The sequence below is a fragment of the Amblyraja radiata genome, chromosome 1 (assembly GCF_010909765.2).
Source record: "Amblyraja radiata isolate CabotCenter1 chromosome 1, sAmbRad1.1.pri, whole genome shotgun sequence".
Taxonomy (NCBI): domain Eukaryota; kingdom Metazoa; phylum Chordata; class Chondrichthyes; order Rajiformes; family Rajidae; genus Amblyraja; species Amblyraja radiata.
In genome coordinates this window covers 150,081,640-150,097,563 of record NC_045956.1, presented here as the reverse complement: position 1 = coordinate 150,097,563, position 15,924 = coordinate 150,081,640, and the positions used below count along the sequence as shown (strand labels likewise).

Genomic DNA, 15,924 nt, shown 5'->3' with positions numbered 1-15,924 from the left:
TATACAGAAATAAGCTCTTTCAAAAAATGATATATTATGCGTAGTATCTATTCCTTATTTTGCAGATGCCAACTGATGGAGTGTGCAGTCGCCAACTTCACGGCGCCAATCATTGTGCAGACGCCAAATGTGTAATGAAATTGGGAAGACAGACAATCATAATCTTTGTTGTAAGAAGGAACTGCAGATGCCGATTCAAACCGAAGATAGACACAAAATGCTGGAGTAACTCAGCGGGACAGGCAGCAGCTTTGGATAGAAGGAATGGGTGACGTTTCGTGTTGATACCCTTCTTCAGACTAAGTCGGTTTGAAGAAGGGTCTTGACCCAAAACATCACCCATTACTTCTAACTAGAGATGCTGCCTGTCCCGTTGAGTTACTCCAGCATTTTGTGTCTATCATCACTCATAATCTGCATTAATCTGAGTGAACATAATGAACAAATAATGCAACGAAGCAACAGCCCATAAAGGAGATGGCGGATGAAGCGATCATTACCACCTTCACGGTGCCAACCATGTTAACCAGAGCCCCAATTCCTGCCCCGACTATGATTTGTGCCAACTGGACCATGGAGGTGAGAGCAGCACAGTCGATACCTTTCCCCCTGTCTTCACCAGAGGCTGGTCCATTCTTTGCTTTTTCAATCTGAAAAAAAAAGAGTTGTGATGTACAAAACTAAACAATTTTATGAACCCATTATAATTTGTTTAAGTTTCAACAGCATGATCATTGAGACAACAAATCTATTAGAAACAGGAGAATTGGTTTCCTCCAGATGCTCTGTTTCCCCCCACAACCTAAAGACCAGCTGGACGAGTAATGAGCTAATGTAAATCATCCACAGTCAATGAAACTGGTAAAATAATCAAATGGAGAGGTTGGTGCACATGTGAGGAAGAAAATAACAAGCTGGGCTTCTGGGGAATAATACAAAGTAATGGAATTTCTCTGCTGGAAGCTGACATGGACTCAATGGGCTTAATGGCCTCCATCTTGTCGGGTCATTTACTGTATTACAGAGCTATACAACACCGAAACAGGCATCTTGGCCTAATTTGTCTAAGCCGACCCCAAGATGTCCCATCTAACCTCATCCCATTTGGCCCATATCCCTCAAAACGTTCCTATCCATATACCAGTCCAGGTGTGTTTTTAATGCGGTATAGTAACAGCCTCAATTACCTCCTGGCAGTTTGTTCTATATAACTACCTCTCTCTGAGTGAAAAGGTTGCTCCACAGAATCTCATTAAATCTTTTCCTTCTGACCTTAAACTTATGACCTCTGGCTCTTGATTCCCCTATCCTGGGTAAAAGACTCTGTGCTTTTAACCTATCAATTTCAATCAGTGTTTTATATAGCTCTATATGATCATCCCTTATCTTGCTGCACCCTGAGAAATAAAAGCCCAGCTTTCCTAATAGCGTCAAAAAGCCAGTGTTAGCCCAGTGCTTACATGGAGCTCGGAGAAGCAGCAAGAAAAGAGAAGCAGGGAGAAGAGCTTACTGGCTGAAACCCATGGGAAAGGTGAGTCAGAGGGGAAAAACTGAGGAATTTGTTTTAAACTGAGGAATTTGATGTGTAAATTGGCAAATTAGGCAATTTATCAGCAAATATAAGCAAGGCTGCTCGAGGGGAGCGGCAGTGAGGGAAGTGCCTCGAGAGAAAAGTGTGAGTCTTTGGCGAGGAGGCTGAGGAGAGGAGACTACACAAAAAGCTAGTGAGGACGGGATGCAGTGAACACATAATGGGTAAGTTGAGACAGTGTGATTCTTGCAGGATGTGGGAGGCCATGGATATGGATGGAGCCTCTGGCTGCTACAACTGTGGCAAGTGAGCATCCAGGTTCAGCTCCTGAAGGACTGTGTTGGGGCACTGGAGAAGCAGCTGGATGACCTCAGGGCCATCCGGGAAAAAGAGAGTTTCCTGGACAGGACCTACAGTGAGGTAGTCACGCCACGGATATGGTAAGAACAAAGGTGTGTGACGGAGAGAAAGGGTGGAAATCGTGGAGTGCAGGAGACTCGGGTGGCTGTGCCTAATGAAAACTGGTACGCCCTCTTGGGAACTGTCAGGGGAGACGATGTTTCCAGTCCGAGCGGCGGACACGTCGGTGGCTCCAATCCTAGAAATGGGACTTGACCGGCGAGACCGATGTGGGTGACTCTATCGTATGAGATGCGGACAGGCGATTCTGTGGCGGCAGACGAGATGCGAGGATGGTCTGTTGCCTCCCTGCTGCCAGGGTTCAGGATGTCACGAGCCGAATTCTGAATATTCGAGAGAGAGAAGGTGAACAGCCGGCAGTAGTTGTGCACATAGGCACAAACAACATCGGGAAGAAGAGGAAGGAGGTTCTCCAGCATGACTTCAGAGAGTTGGGAAGAAGACTGAAAAGCAGGAATTCTAGGGTGGTTATCTCTGGATTGTTTCCAGTACCTTGTGCTAGTGAGGACAGGAACAGGGAGATAGGGGATCTGAATGTGTGGCTGAGGGGCTGGAACAGGGAGCAAGGATTTAGATTAATAGACCACTGGGATCTCTTCTGGGGTAGGGGTGACCTGTACAAAGGGGACGGGTTGCACCTTAACTGGAGGGAGACCGACGTTCTGGCAGGCAGGATTGCTAGTGGGGTTTTAAACTAAATAGTGGGGGGGAGGAATTGACAAATTGGGAGTATAAAGATGCAGTTGAAGGGGAAGTGAGTACAGGAAAGTTACAAAAGACTCTCAAAGTAATGGGAAGGAAAGTTCGAGAAGGGATAAGAGAGTAAGGTCAGGGCCAATTGTGAGCGGTGCGAGATGGGAGGTGAATACCGAGGTCAAAGTGTTGTATATGAATGCACAAAGTATAAGACATAAAGTGGATGAGCTTGAGGCTCAGTTAGAAACTGGAAGTATTATGTTGTGGGAATTACAGAGACATGGCTGCAAGAGGGCCAGGGCTGGGAAATGAATATTCAAGGGTACACCTCCTATCGAAAAGACAGACAGGTGGGCAGAGGTGGTGGGGTAGCTCTGTTGGTGAGGAATGAAATTCAGTCCCTTGTGAGGGGGTGACATTGAAACAGGAGATGTGGAGTCGGTATGGATAGAACTAAGGAATTGTAAGGGTAAAAAGACCCTAATGGGACTAATCTACAGGCCCCCAAACAGTAGTCTGGATATAGGGTGCAAGTTGAATCGAGAGTTAAAATTGGCATGTAGTAAAGGTAATGCTACAGTTGTTAAGGGATTTCAACATGCAGGTAGACTGGGAAAATCAGGTTGATACTGGACCCCAAGTAAGGGAGTTTGTGGAGTGCCTCCATGATGGATTCTTAGAGCAGGTAAGCTAGACAAGAATATAAAGGAGGATAGTAAAAGCTTCTTTAGGTATGTGAAGAGGAAAACATTAGTTAAGACCAAAGTTAGACCCTTGAAGACTGAAAACAGTGAATTTATTATGGGGAACAAGAAAATAGCAGATGAGTTGAACAGGTACTTTGGACCTGTCTTCACTAAGGAGGACACAAACAATCTTCCTGGTGTACTAGTGGCCAGAGGATATGGGGTGATGGAGGAACTGAAGAAAATATACATGAGATAGAAAATGGTGCTGGGTAGACTGATGGGACTGTAGGATGATAAATCCCCAGGGCCTGATGGTCTGCATCCCAGGGTACTTAAGGAAATGGCTCTAGAAATCGTGGACGCATTGGTGATAATTTTCCAATGTTCTATAGATTCAGGATCAGTTCCTGGGGATTGGAGGGTAGCTAATGTTATCTCACTTTTTAAGAAAGGCGGGAGAGAAAACAGGGAATTATAGACCAGTTAGCCTGACATCGGTGGTGGTGAAGATGTTGGAGTCAATTATAAAGGATGAAATAGCTGCACATTTGGATAGCTGTAACAGGATCGGTCCAAGTCAGCATGGATTTATGAAGGGGAAATCATGCTTGACTAATCTTCTGGAATTTTTATGAGGATGTAACTAGGAAAATAGACAAGGGAGAGCCAATGAATGTAGTGTACCTAGACTTTCAGAAAGCATTTGAAAAGGTCCCACATAGGAGATTAGTGGGCAAAATTATGGCACATGTTATTGGGGGTAGAGCTGACATGGATAGAAAATTAGTTGGCAGATAGCAAACAAAGAGTAGGGATTAACGGGTCCCTTTCAGAATGGCAGGCAATGACTAGTGGGGTACCGCAAGGCTCGGTGCTGGGACCGCAGCTATTTACAATATACATCAATGATTTAGATGAAGGAATTCAAAGTAACATTAGCAAATTTGCAGATGACACAAAGCTGGGTGGCAGTGTGAACTGTGAGGAGGATGCTATGAGAATGCAGGGTGACTTGGACAGGTTGGGGGAGTGGGCAGATGCATGGCAGATGCAATTTAATGTGGATAAATGTAAGGTTATCCATTTTGGTAGCAAAAACAGGAAGGCAGATTACTATCTAAATGGTGTCGTTGGGAAAAGGGGGAGTACAACGGGATCTGGGAGGTCCTTGTTCATCAGTCAATGAAAGTAATCATGCAGGTACAGCAGGCAGTGAAGAAAGTGAATGGCATGTTGTCCTTGATAACAAGAGGAATCGAATATAGGAGCAAAGAGGTATTTCTGCAATTATACAGAGCCCTAGTGAGACCACACCTGGAGTATTGTGTGCAGTTTTGGTCCCCTAATTTGAGGAAGGACATTCTTGCTATTGAGGGAGTGCAGCGTAGGTTTACAAGGTTAAATCCTGAGATGGGCTTGTGTTCTCTGGAGTTTAGAAGGATGAGAGGGAATCTTATTGAAACATGTAAGATTATTAAGGGTTTGGACACGCTAGAGGCAGGAAACATGTTCCCGATGTTGGGGGACTCTAGAAACAGGGGCCACAGTTTAAGAATAAGGGGTAGGCTATTGAGAACGAAGATGAGAAACACTTTTTCACACAAAGAGTTGTGAGTCTGTGGAATTCTCAGAGGACGGTGGAGGCCGGTTCTCTGGATAGTTTCAAGAGAGAGCTTGATAGGACTCTTAAAGATAGCGGAGTCAGGGTGTTTGGGGAGAAGGCAGTAACGGGGTACTGATTGGGGATGATCAGCCATGTTCACATTGAATGGCGGTGCTGGCTCGAAGGGCCAAATGGCCTCCTCCTGCACCTATTCTCTATTGTCTATCGTCTAATTGTGGGCAGTGGGCAGGTGCTATAGACCTGCACCAGAAAGTAGACGCTCCCGTCCCCATGAGTCTCGGGTAGATGGGGCTCGTCAGCCTGGGAAGGCAGTCCATCTAGTAGAGGGAAAACTGATTTAAAACCTCCACTGCCTTGTGGCCAAATCCAGTCATGGAAAAGGCTCCGGGAGTAAACCTCAAGAAAATCTGGATTCGGAGCCCCTAAGGAAGTTTGTCGTTGTCTACAACCTCGCTCAGGCAGCTCCTGCGATGGCGCTGGTGCCAAACTGTAACAGCCCTGCTAATCCTTTGGATCGATCAACGACGTGGAGTGGGGGGACGTGCTGCATGGGCAACAGCCTGTCCTCCATATGACATCGCCCAGGCTTGCATCTGTCCGCACATCACCTGCAAACTAGGATTCATCACCCATGGTCAGTCATGACCGAAGGGGGCCTACATCGTCTAATCTCTCCCTTGTATAATCATAATCATGACCAGCCTGAAGAAGGGTCTCGACCCAAAACGTCACCTATTTCTTCGCTCCATAGATGCTGCCTCACCCGCTGAGTTTCTCCAGCATTTTTGTCTACCTTCGATTTTTCCAGCATATGCAGTTCTTTCTTAAATAATCATAATCATAATCACTTTATTACCCAAGTATGTTTTGCAACATACGAGGAATTTGATTTGCCATACAGTCATACCAATAAAAAGCAACAAAACACACATAATACATTTTCACATAAACATCCACCACTGACTCCTCCACATTCCTCGTTGTGATGGAAGGCGAAAAAAATTTAATTCTCTTCCCTTCTTTGCTCATAATGTCCTAATATCTATACTCAACACCTTGACTGATGAAGACCAATGTACCAAAAGCCTTCTTTACCACCTTCTCTACCTGTGATGCCTTTAAAGAAGACCATTTGGTCTATTGATGATTCATCGATATCATGAGTGAACTTCAACCATAGACCTTTTCCTGCTCTTCACCCAATCCTTTAATCTCTTAAATGTCCAGGAATCTACAGATCTTTGTTTTGAATGAATTGAGTTTCCACAGTGCTCCAGAGTAGAGCATTCCAAAGAATCTCTACCCTCTATATTGATAAGCTTCATATTGTAGAACCATATAGAACAGGGACAGGTCTTTCAGTCAATGTCTGTGCTAAACCTAATGCCAAATTAAACTAATCCCTGCCTATATGTGATCCATTTCCTTCCATTCTCTGCATATCCACATGCATATATCTAAAAACCTCTTGAAGATCACAATCACTGTGGAAACTCAATTCATTCAAAACAAAGATCTGTACAAAATCATGAGAGGAATAGATCGGGTCGATGCATAGAGTCTCTTGCCCAGAGTAGGGTAATCGAGGACCAGAGTCCATAGGTTCAAGGTGAAGAGGGAAAAGATTTAATAGGAATCCGAGGGGTAACTTTTTCACTCAAAGGGTGGAGGGTGAATGGAACAAGCTTCCAGATGAGGTAGTTGAGGCTGGGACTATCCCATTGTTTAAGAAACAGTTTGACAGGTACAAGCATACGACAGGTTTGGAAGGATATGACCAAGCGTAGACAGGTGGGACTAGTGTAGCAGGGACAATGTTGGTCGGTGTGGGCAAGTTGGGCCGAAGGGTCTGTTTCCACACTGTATCACTCTATGACCATTCCAGGCATCCACCACTTGGTGTAAACAACTTGCCCAGCATATCTCCTTTAAACTTTGCCCTGGTCACCTTAAAGCTATGCCCTCTAGTCTTTCTCATTTCCACCCAGGGGAAAAAGGTTCTGGCTGTGTGCCCTATCTATGCCTGCCATTACTTTATATGCTTCTTTCAGGTCTCTTCTCAACCTCCCTTCATCATCTTAGTCCTTAATGGTCTTCCTTTTATTCTCAGTTTCCATGATCCATACCGTACAAATTGGAGAATCATCTTAACTTAACGATCTTACAAAACTTTGGCGCCTTTGGGGGGGTGATTAAAATCCAGTTTTCTACCGCCTGTCCGAAGCGGATTTCCTCGGGCTGCTAGCTGATGCAGAAAAATCCTTCCGACGTCCATTCCCGATTTTAATTTTTTTTAATCGCGAGACAATTTCATAGAATCAAATACACAGGACAAGATGTTAAGAAGTCCCTTGTGCCAATAGGTGGGGAGCATTTCACGACATTCGTTGATTGTTGAGAGTGGTAGACGCTCAACATCTGTGGGGGGGGGGGCGGGGGGGGGGGGGGGGGGGGGGGGGGTGGGGGAGTGGATACGTATATCTTGGCCTGGGTAACCTTTAGGACAGTTGGGCACAGGACACATCATCAGTAGTGTACCCTTGCATCACTGGGTGTTTCGGCCTTTTATCACTATACACCCTCCACAAGGGCGGCCCGCTGCAGGATGATCAGCCCTCAGCGCGTGTCCGGTGTCAAACCGTCCCAAAGATTCACCCTGAAATACTTGGGGCCCAGCATGGATCTTTCCGCTTGAGCCAAATCCACCGGCTGCTTCTTTCAGCCGCCTCTGAGAGTGATCTTATGGTCTTCCGCAGAGCCTGACCGTGGATTCCAAGCTCCTTCAGCAGTCTGATGGTAGATGACGCAACAAATCCTCTGCATCCCACTTCAACTGGATAGACTTTGGTGTTCCAGCCACGCTGCGTTGCCTCTGCTGCAAGCTCTGCGTAATGCAGCTTCTTACGCTCATAGGCCTCCTCAACAGAGTTCTCCCATGGAACTGTGAGCTCTATGATGTAAGCAGTCTTCTGTGAAGGGGACCAGAACACCAAGTCTGGCCTGAGGTTGGTGGAAGCAATTTCAGGTGGAAAAACTAGTTGTCGGCCAATGTCCGCCAGCATCCTCCAGTCGCGGGCCCTGCATAGGTTTCCTTCTTCTGATCTGGTGGAAGGATGTTTAGATGTTTTCTGTCCTTCTCGGACAAAGGTTGTTGCCCTTAGGGGGAGGGGGTTGCTTGCTCTCGGAGGCAAGGAGTTGGTCGCACACCGCCTGTTCTCAAGGGCTGATGCCAGGCTTTTTAGTACCTGATTATGCCGCCACGTGTATCTCCCTTGCGTGAGGCTGGTCTTGCAGCCTACCATGATGTGTTTGAGGGTCGCTGGAGTTGGGCAGAGGGCACAGGTTGGATCCTCGCCGTACCACTGATGGAGGTTCTTTGGTGATGGAAGCACGTCATAAGTCGCTCTGATGATGAAGCTGATCTTGCTTGCTTCCATTTCCCATAGTTCTTTCCAGCTGATCTTCCTCCGCTCCACACCTTCCCACTGCATCCATTGCCCCTGTTTGGCAAGAGAGACCGCCTTTGCACTTCTTGCGGCCTCCTCTTGTCGCCGCACCTCCTCGACCACCAATGTCCTCCGCTCTGATGTTGTGGCCTTTCGCCAAGTTGGTTTACTTGTCGTAAGGCCAAAGCCTCCTCTTCCCTGCTGGACTTGCCCCACGATGTCTTTGTATCTCAGGGCTGATGAAGCTTGCTGTAATGCATCAGATGGCGTCCACTTCCGGCCAGTTACTAGGGGCGGCGCAACAGCACTGATGGTCTTGTCTCTAGAGTCCCTCAGTGTCATCTGAAGTCTTACTTTAGAACACTTGTATTCCTCTGTTAGACTAGTGAGAGGTAGTTCCAGGACCCCTTTGCCATATAGGCCGATGTTAGTTAGACATCGTGGGACCCCGAGCCATTTCTTCGCGTATGAAGTTATGGTTCGCTCCATCTTCTCCACAGTTGTTATTGGGGCTTCATAAATGGTCAGTGGCCACATTGTCCGAGGAAGGAGTCCAAACTGTAGGCACCAGAGCTTCAGTTTCCCAGGCAGTAGGGTTTATATGCTTCTTTCAGGTCTCTTCTCAACCTCCCTTCATCATCTTAGTCCTTAATGGTCTTCCTTTTATTCTCAGTTTCCATGATCCATACCGTACAAATTGGAGAATCATCTTAACTTAACGATCTTACAAAACTTTGGCGCCTTTGGGGGGGTGATTAAAATCCAGTTTTCTACCGCCTGTCCGAAGCGGATTTCCTCGGGCTGCTAGCTGATGCAGAAAAATCCTTCCGACGTCCATTCCCGATTTTAATTTTTTTTAATCGCGAGACAATTTCATAATTATATTAAAATAAAAAGTGACTTCTAACGCCGTCAACGCCTACAACGTGACGGATCTCAAGTACGGGACAAAACACGGTGTATGTCGTGTACTTTACATATAAACTTGCTTCTTGGGATGACTTTAATCAACCCTCTATAAGCGAAAATGTGATTTGGGCCCCATACGAACCGGCAGTGTTTTTCCTGCCGATATGGGGTTCAAATTCACAGCAAATGCAACGTTCTAATTGATCGCGTTCCAGAAGCAAGATGATTAAATTGCCCTTTTTTAGAGATAAAGAGATAAGCCGTCTAAATTTTCTATGATCTCCATGATCATTATTTTTAAACTAAATATTCACAACAGTTTGAGTCACATGTATTGTGCAAAAAACAATAATTTGATTATATTTTGGGTGGATGTTTCTAGATTAATTTATGGGGAATTAAACATTAAATTCCTTCCATTTGGGATATAAATTCATGACTGAGATTTAAAAATCATGCTATATTGTGAATTCTTGTGTAAATGGGATTAATTTGTTATTTGGATACTTCGGCTATTTTTTTAAATTATCCTTTTCTTAAGAAATGGAATCTACAGGACATTGTTAATGGGAAAGCAGTGGGCAGAAAGGCATGTCATGTGTGGTTTGAAGAGCAAAAACTTGTAGTTTACAATGCCAAAATTGAAAAGTTGAGGAAAAACAAGATGTACAGAGTTGCTTATTGGTTACAACCTTATTGGTTACAATCTGAGGAGTATGATGATGCTACTGATTATGATATGCCAATGTACCAGCTAGCAACTGATCTTCTCCATAAAGACTTGGTCTATTGCTAGAAATTGTAATTTATTTACCTATCTGTTACGGATTTACAGCATATAATACAATAATATTAAAGTTCTGATCTTGAGAATATCACATTTTTGAATTTTCAAGGCAGTCTGGGTGTTTATTACTATTTCCGTCACAATGGTCAATTTTGTAATTAACTCCAATTAGGTAATTAACTAATTGTATGCTTTAATTTCAGGTCATCCAAGTAAGATGTTTTATATTTGTTTCAGAATTCTTCAATCTATAATAACTGAAATTTTCATTCAGTTCTCTTGATTTTTAAGAAAGTTATGGGCTTTTGACTGTCCTTGATCACAGCTTTTGTGTTAAGTCAATGGAAAAGCAATAGGGAACAAGATGCTAATTTCCGAGTATGAAAATGGCCATAACCTTTTTAATACTGAAGGTATGAAAGTGAATTAGGTGTCAAATTAAACTTCTTTTTATGCTTTATCTGATGGGATAAATTGCAGACTTGATTTTTAAAATCTCAAAATTTTGTAACATTGCTACTTAACTGCATTCATCCTGTTGAGTTCTCTAAAAATGTTGCTTGCTTCAACACTCTACAGTGCTTGCATCAACACTCTTCTGAACTCTACAGAATGCAGGCATAGTCTAATCAATCTCTACTCATCACCCCTGGAACCAGTCTAATAAATCTTTGCTGCATTCCCTCAATAGCAATTTACTCTTTTTCAGATAAAGAAATCAATAAAATTTGCTTCAGGTCCCGATTCATCAACCTTTCTTCTATACTCAAATCCTCTTGCACTAAATGGCAACATATCATTTATCTTCCTAATTGCTTACAATATCAGTACACTGGGTTTAAATGACGTGTTTAAACAAGCCTAGCTTTCTATGGTCATTACTCAGTCCCTCACCATTAGAAAATACAGGTAGATCTGCATTCATGCTTGTTTCCATACCACAAATTAAAAACATAGAAACTGCACAGGAACTGGCTCTTCAGCTCACAATATCTACACAATCAATATCCTTTCATTCCCATGCATATGCATGTGCATATCTAAAACCCTCTTAAACATCACTATCATATCAAAGTCGGTTGGTTTGGAAATGCGAAAGTCGGTTGGTTTGGAAATGCGAAAGTTAGTTGGTTTAGAAATGCAAAAGTTGGTTGGTTTGGAAATGCAAAAGTTGGTTGTGGTGTGCCTTATTGAAAAGTGGTGTGTCTTATTGAAAAATGGTGTGCCTTATTGAAAAGTGGTGTGCCTTATTGAAAAGTGGTGTGCCTTATTGAAAAGTGGTATGCCTTATTGAAAAGCGGTGTGCCTTATTGAAAAGTGGTGTGCCTTATGAAAAGTGGTGTGCCTTATTGAAAAGTGGCGTGCCTTTTTTATAATTAAAAGTTTAATCTTGACCACTTCCTGTTTGTGCTGTATATTTATTTAGAAAAAACGCTACCACGTACGACTGTGATTTTTGGCCATCTTACTCAGAGTCCCCCTCCGCTCATCAGGTGCCGAGGATTTTTCCCATCAATGAAAAATAAAAGATTTATTAATGTTTAAAAAATGTAGAGATTCTCTCTCCTGTCAATCACACCATGAAGGCCACTCCCCTTCCGGTGGGAGAGGGCAGGGACTATAAAAACCAGAAGTGTGGGCGTGGCTCAGTGTCTCTGCAAGATGGGGAGGTAGAGGTTACGACTCTCTGTCTTTGGTGGCCTTGCACCCTGCTTGAAGTGGTAAGGAACTGCACTTGAGTTTGGTGGCCTTGCACCCTGCTTGAAGTGGTAGGGAACTGCACTTGAGTTTGGTGGCCTTGCACCCTGCTTGAAGTGGCATGAAACTGCACTTGGGTTTGGTGGCCTTGCACCCTGACTGAAGTGGCATGAAACCGCACTTGAGTTTGGTGGCCTTGCACCCTTCCTGAAGTGGCATGACATCGCACTTGAGTTTGGTGGCCTTGCACCCTGCCTGAAGTGGCATGAAACCGCACTTGAGTTTGGTGGCCTTGCACCCTGCCTGAAGTGGCAGGAAACCGCACTTGAATTTGGTGTTGAACCCTGCTTGAAGTGGCAGGAAACTGCTCTTGAATTTGGTGACCTTGCACCCTGCTTGAAGTGGCAGGAAACTACTCTTGAATTTGGTGGCCTTGCACCCTGCTTGAAATGGAATTTGAAGGAATAGTCGTGAGTCAATTGCCAGCCCACCAGCTGTGAGTAAGTGAGCTGCCAGCACACCAGGCTGGAGCGACTGAGCAGCCAGCCCAAGAATCCATTCGGCCTACAATGTCCATACTAGCCCTCTTGAAACCAGTCCCTTCAGCCCACAATACCCATACTAGCGCTCCAGAAAGCCCCCCCCCCCCCCCCCCCCCCCCCCCCACTGGCCACAAATATTGGAATTGGTGGAGAGGTGGAATATTGCGTTGGGGGACCAGCCCTCCCGTGTGAACATGGGACCCAATGGGTCCCACTTAGTCTAGTGTAGCATAAAGCTTAATTGCAGCAAATTCTACTTTGGTTTATAGGCACCTCGTGGATATAGAATCTGGGTATAAACTGACAAAACCAATCAATTGGAGAGATGACCAAATCCATTATGCCTGGTTTAATTTTGGAACAAAATTTAAGACTGAAATTTCATAAATAATTTATTGCTTTCTCTCTGAAGAACGTAAGTGTTCCCCCAGTGAACAATTCTGGTTAATTAAATACTTTGAAGACATTATTGATATTAACATGGATGTACATAAAGGAGCAAAGGTCTGACTTTATTTCAGGTTCGGAAAAACACGTCCCAAAACCAACGTGTACTCCCATTTTGTTGAAGTGGTGTGGCACAGCAAGGACAAATTAAGATATACTTTGTTTTTATACCCATTTGCACAGATAGAGATTACTTGACATTTTCTAAATTCTTATGATTTGTGTCCAAGAGAACAGTCACCTAAGTAGATTTAAATGAATTTATCGGACGAAAACACAATTCTGACTCAATAAAATGTCCACATTTTTTTTGTCCATTCAATTCTTACCTTTTCTTGTCTGTGGTACTCAGCTATCAAGTTATAGGGAACGGTGTAAAGCGTACTTGACATTGCTCCAAATATTGAACAAAGGACCAGGATGGAGTGAACATTGGGAAAGAGGCTAATCAATCCCGTTCCAAGACCAAACAGAAAATAACCCAAAAAATACAATCCTTTCAATCCAATGACTGGCATAATGATCTTCTGTATATCTGGAAGAGCAAAAATGACAATTAACAATTTCATGGACACTGCATGATGAAATACTACAAAGGCTAGAGATCTGAAATTATTACAGAGAGCATTGAAAATATTAATCTGCAAATCAACCAGAGAATAGAAACATGATTTATATCTTATTATCATCCACCATCAGAATTCATCAGAAATTGGGGTCCCAATTATGTGTCATATTTAAAATGTTCACCCAATTGAAAAGTCTGCCCTTTCAATGGACTGAATTGACCTGGAGCTGTCCTGTTGCCCCGAGTTATCACCCTTGGCCCATACATTTTCCTGGTCATGATGCAGTAGGCCCAACCTCAATCATGCTCCATACCCTTGAATTAGGCAGAGATGTCTCAATGATCATTTGGTCTCAGATACAAGAAAGGAAAGTGCAACACCTTGACATTGGAACATCGCTGACTGGCTTCAACTGAAGCTCAGGATGAAGCCTTGCCATTAGTCAAAACAAAACCTAGGATTTTTACCTATTGTTAAGTGCTTCTGACATTTAAAACACATAATGTACGTAGAACAAATTAACAGCGATAAGGAAAGATGATTTAAAAAATACACACCTTCCCCTGGGCATTGTAACTTTAAAGCTCAGAACCTTTCTTGAACTCCTGTGCTATGGAATAATATATTCAAATTACATGGAAGCAAGTTCAATTATGGTTTTAAAAGGAACTGACTAGATTATTGAAGGTGAAAATTTGCATTACTATGGGGAAGGAATGAAGGAGCAGGGATCTGCTGAGAGCTACGTGATTATATGGTCCACAAGGCTCTCTCTATGTCGTAACAATCTTAAGGGTCTGTCCCACTTTGGTGATTTTTTCAGCGACTACAGGCTGTTGCTACATAGTCATGGGCTTATGCCTGTATGGTTGTGAGTTGTCTCCTCAAGTCGCCTAAAGAGTCGTAACTTTTTTCTTATCGCTGCTGGATTTTGAAATGCTCAAAACCTTTCGGTGACTGTGGGCTTGAAGTAGCTTGTCTTCTTCTGTCGTAGGTGCTGTCATAGGTTGTCACCAGGATGACGCAGGTTGTCGTCAGGTGACGTAGGTTGTCGCCAGGTGATGACTTCGGTGAATTCCATTGGCGACCATCTACGTCAACCGGCGACAGGTACCGGCGACTGAATTGTCTTCAGTTGCCTTCAGTTGTCGCCGACAGGGTCGTGGTTTGTCGTAGCTTGTCGCGAGTGGACGTAGGTTTACTTTGGTTGTCGTTGGTTGTCGCCTGTGTGGTTGTAGTTTGTCATAGGATTGGTCATAGGTGGACGTCCTAATGGGTCGCCGGTTGTCGGTAGCTTGCCGCAGCTTGACATCGAGTAGTTGGTAGGTTGTCGTAGACATTGTCGTGGGGGGGTTCAGTCGCCAGTTTTTTGCCGACCTACTACGACTGTGACTGTCGACAGCAGTCGCCGAAAAATATGGCCTAAGTGGGACAGGCCCTTTATGGGTCAGAATATATTGTCTTCCCTCTGTCTGGCAGCCTTTCCACATCTGTACTTGACTGGCCCAGATGGAGAGGGCTGATTATACCAGCCTGAGGCATCAAAGGTTCCAGTTAGACACTCACATGAAAGCACAATATGAAAGCTGTCTCCAAATGATGAATCAGTAATTATGTCCAGGACGTCTTCACTAGAAAGCCCAACTGCATAAATTCTGGAGGCTGAACCATTTAAAGAGCTGAAGGCAGTTTCATTCATTAGCCAGTAGAATCTGACTTGAAAATTCTATGGAACTGATAAGGCACATAAAAACATTTGAAGAAGTATTGCATTTTGCAGAGGGAAAAACCTAACAAGAGAAAATAGATTCTGCACTAGGCCAATATAAACCAAATTAATCAAGTCTGCATATGGAAACACTCTTCCAACCTCTTATGAATTTGCTAAAAAAAAATCAAGGTTTGACAATAGACAATAGGTGCAGGAGTAGGCCATTCGGCCCTTTGAGCCAGCATCGCCATTCAATGTGATCATGGCTGATCATCCCCAATCAGTACCCCATTCCTGCCTTCGCTCCATATCCCCTGACTCCGCTATCTTTAAGAGCCCTATCTAGCTCTCTCTTGAAACTATCCAGAGAACTGGCCTCCACCGCACACTGAGGCAGACAATTCCATAGACACACAACTCTCTGTGCGACCACTGCTGTTGACAATTGAGATACATTGCAGCTATTAGGCAAAGATTCACTGCAGCAGCTATCAGATACAAAATTTATACTTGCTCCATCGAATATTGATCTTTCTAAGTCAACCTTGGAAATATTTGTGAAACATCCTGTCTCAGCCCGAGTCCAATTGGCAATAAAATATCCGGGGTTTCTTTCAAATAAATTATCAATGGACTTGCTCCCAAACACGAGTTGCAAAAGTGATTGAAAGGAGGTTGGTTACTGCTGTTCCTGATAATTACTAATTAATATTGTTTTGTATGAGTATTATTGTCATGAGTACCAAGATAGTGATTAAAAAAAAATTTGTGCTATCCAGGTAAATCATACCATCACTGTGTACATTATGTACCTCAAAGGAGAAAATAAACAGATGGCAATATATGGTGATAGAG

The 15,924-nt window shown here is 43.8% G+C and overlaps 1 protein-coding gene across 1 annotated transcript in view; it reads right to left on the bottom strand.

The window, feature by feature from the left end:
* Positions 1 to 371: 371 nt before the first annotated feature.
* Positions 372 to 15,924, bottom strand: part of slc45a2 (solute carrier family 45 member 2) — a 52,536-nt gene continuing 36,983 nt past the window's right edge. The window contains exons 6-7 of the mRNA XM_033038563.1: positions 13,119 to 13,324; positions 372 to 650 (exon numbers count right to left, since the gene is read on the bottom strand). Coding sequence (XP_032894454.1) covers positions 420 to 650; positions 13,119 to 13,324 — 437 coding nt within the window. The 3' untranslated portion in view covers positions 372 to 419. The remainder of the gene's footprint in view (positions 651 to 13,118; positions 13,325 to 15,924) is intronic.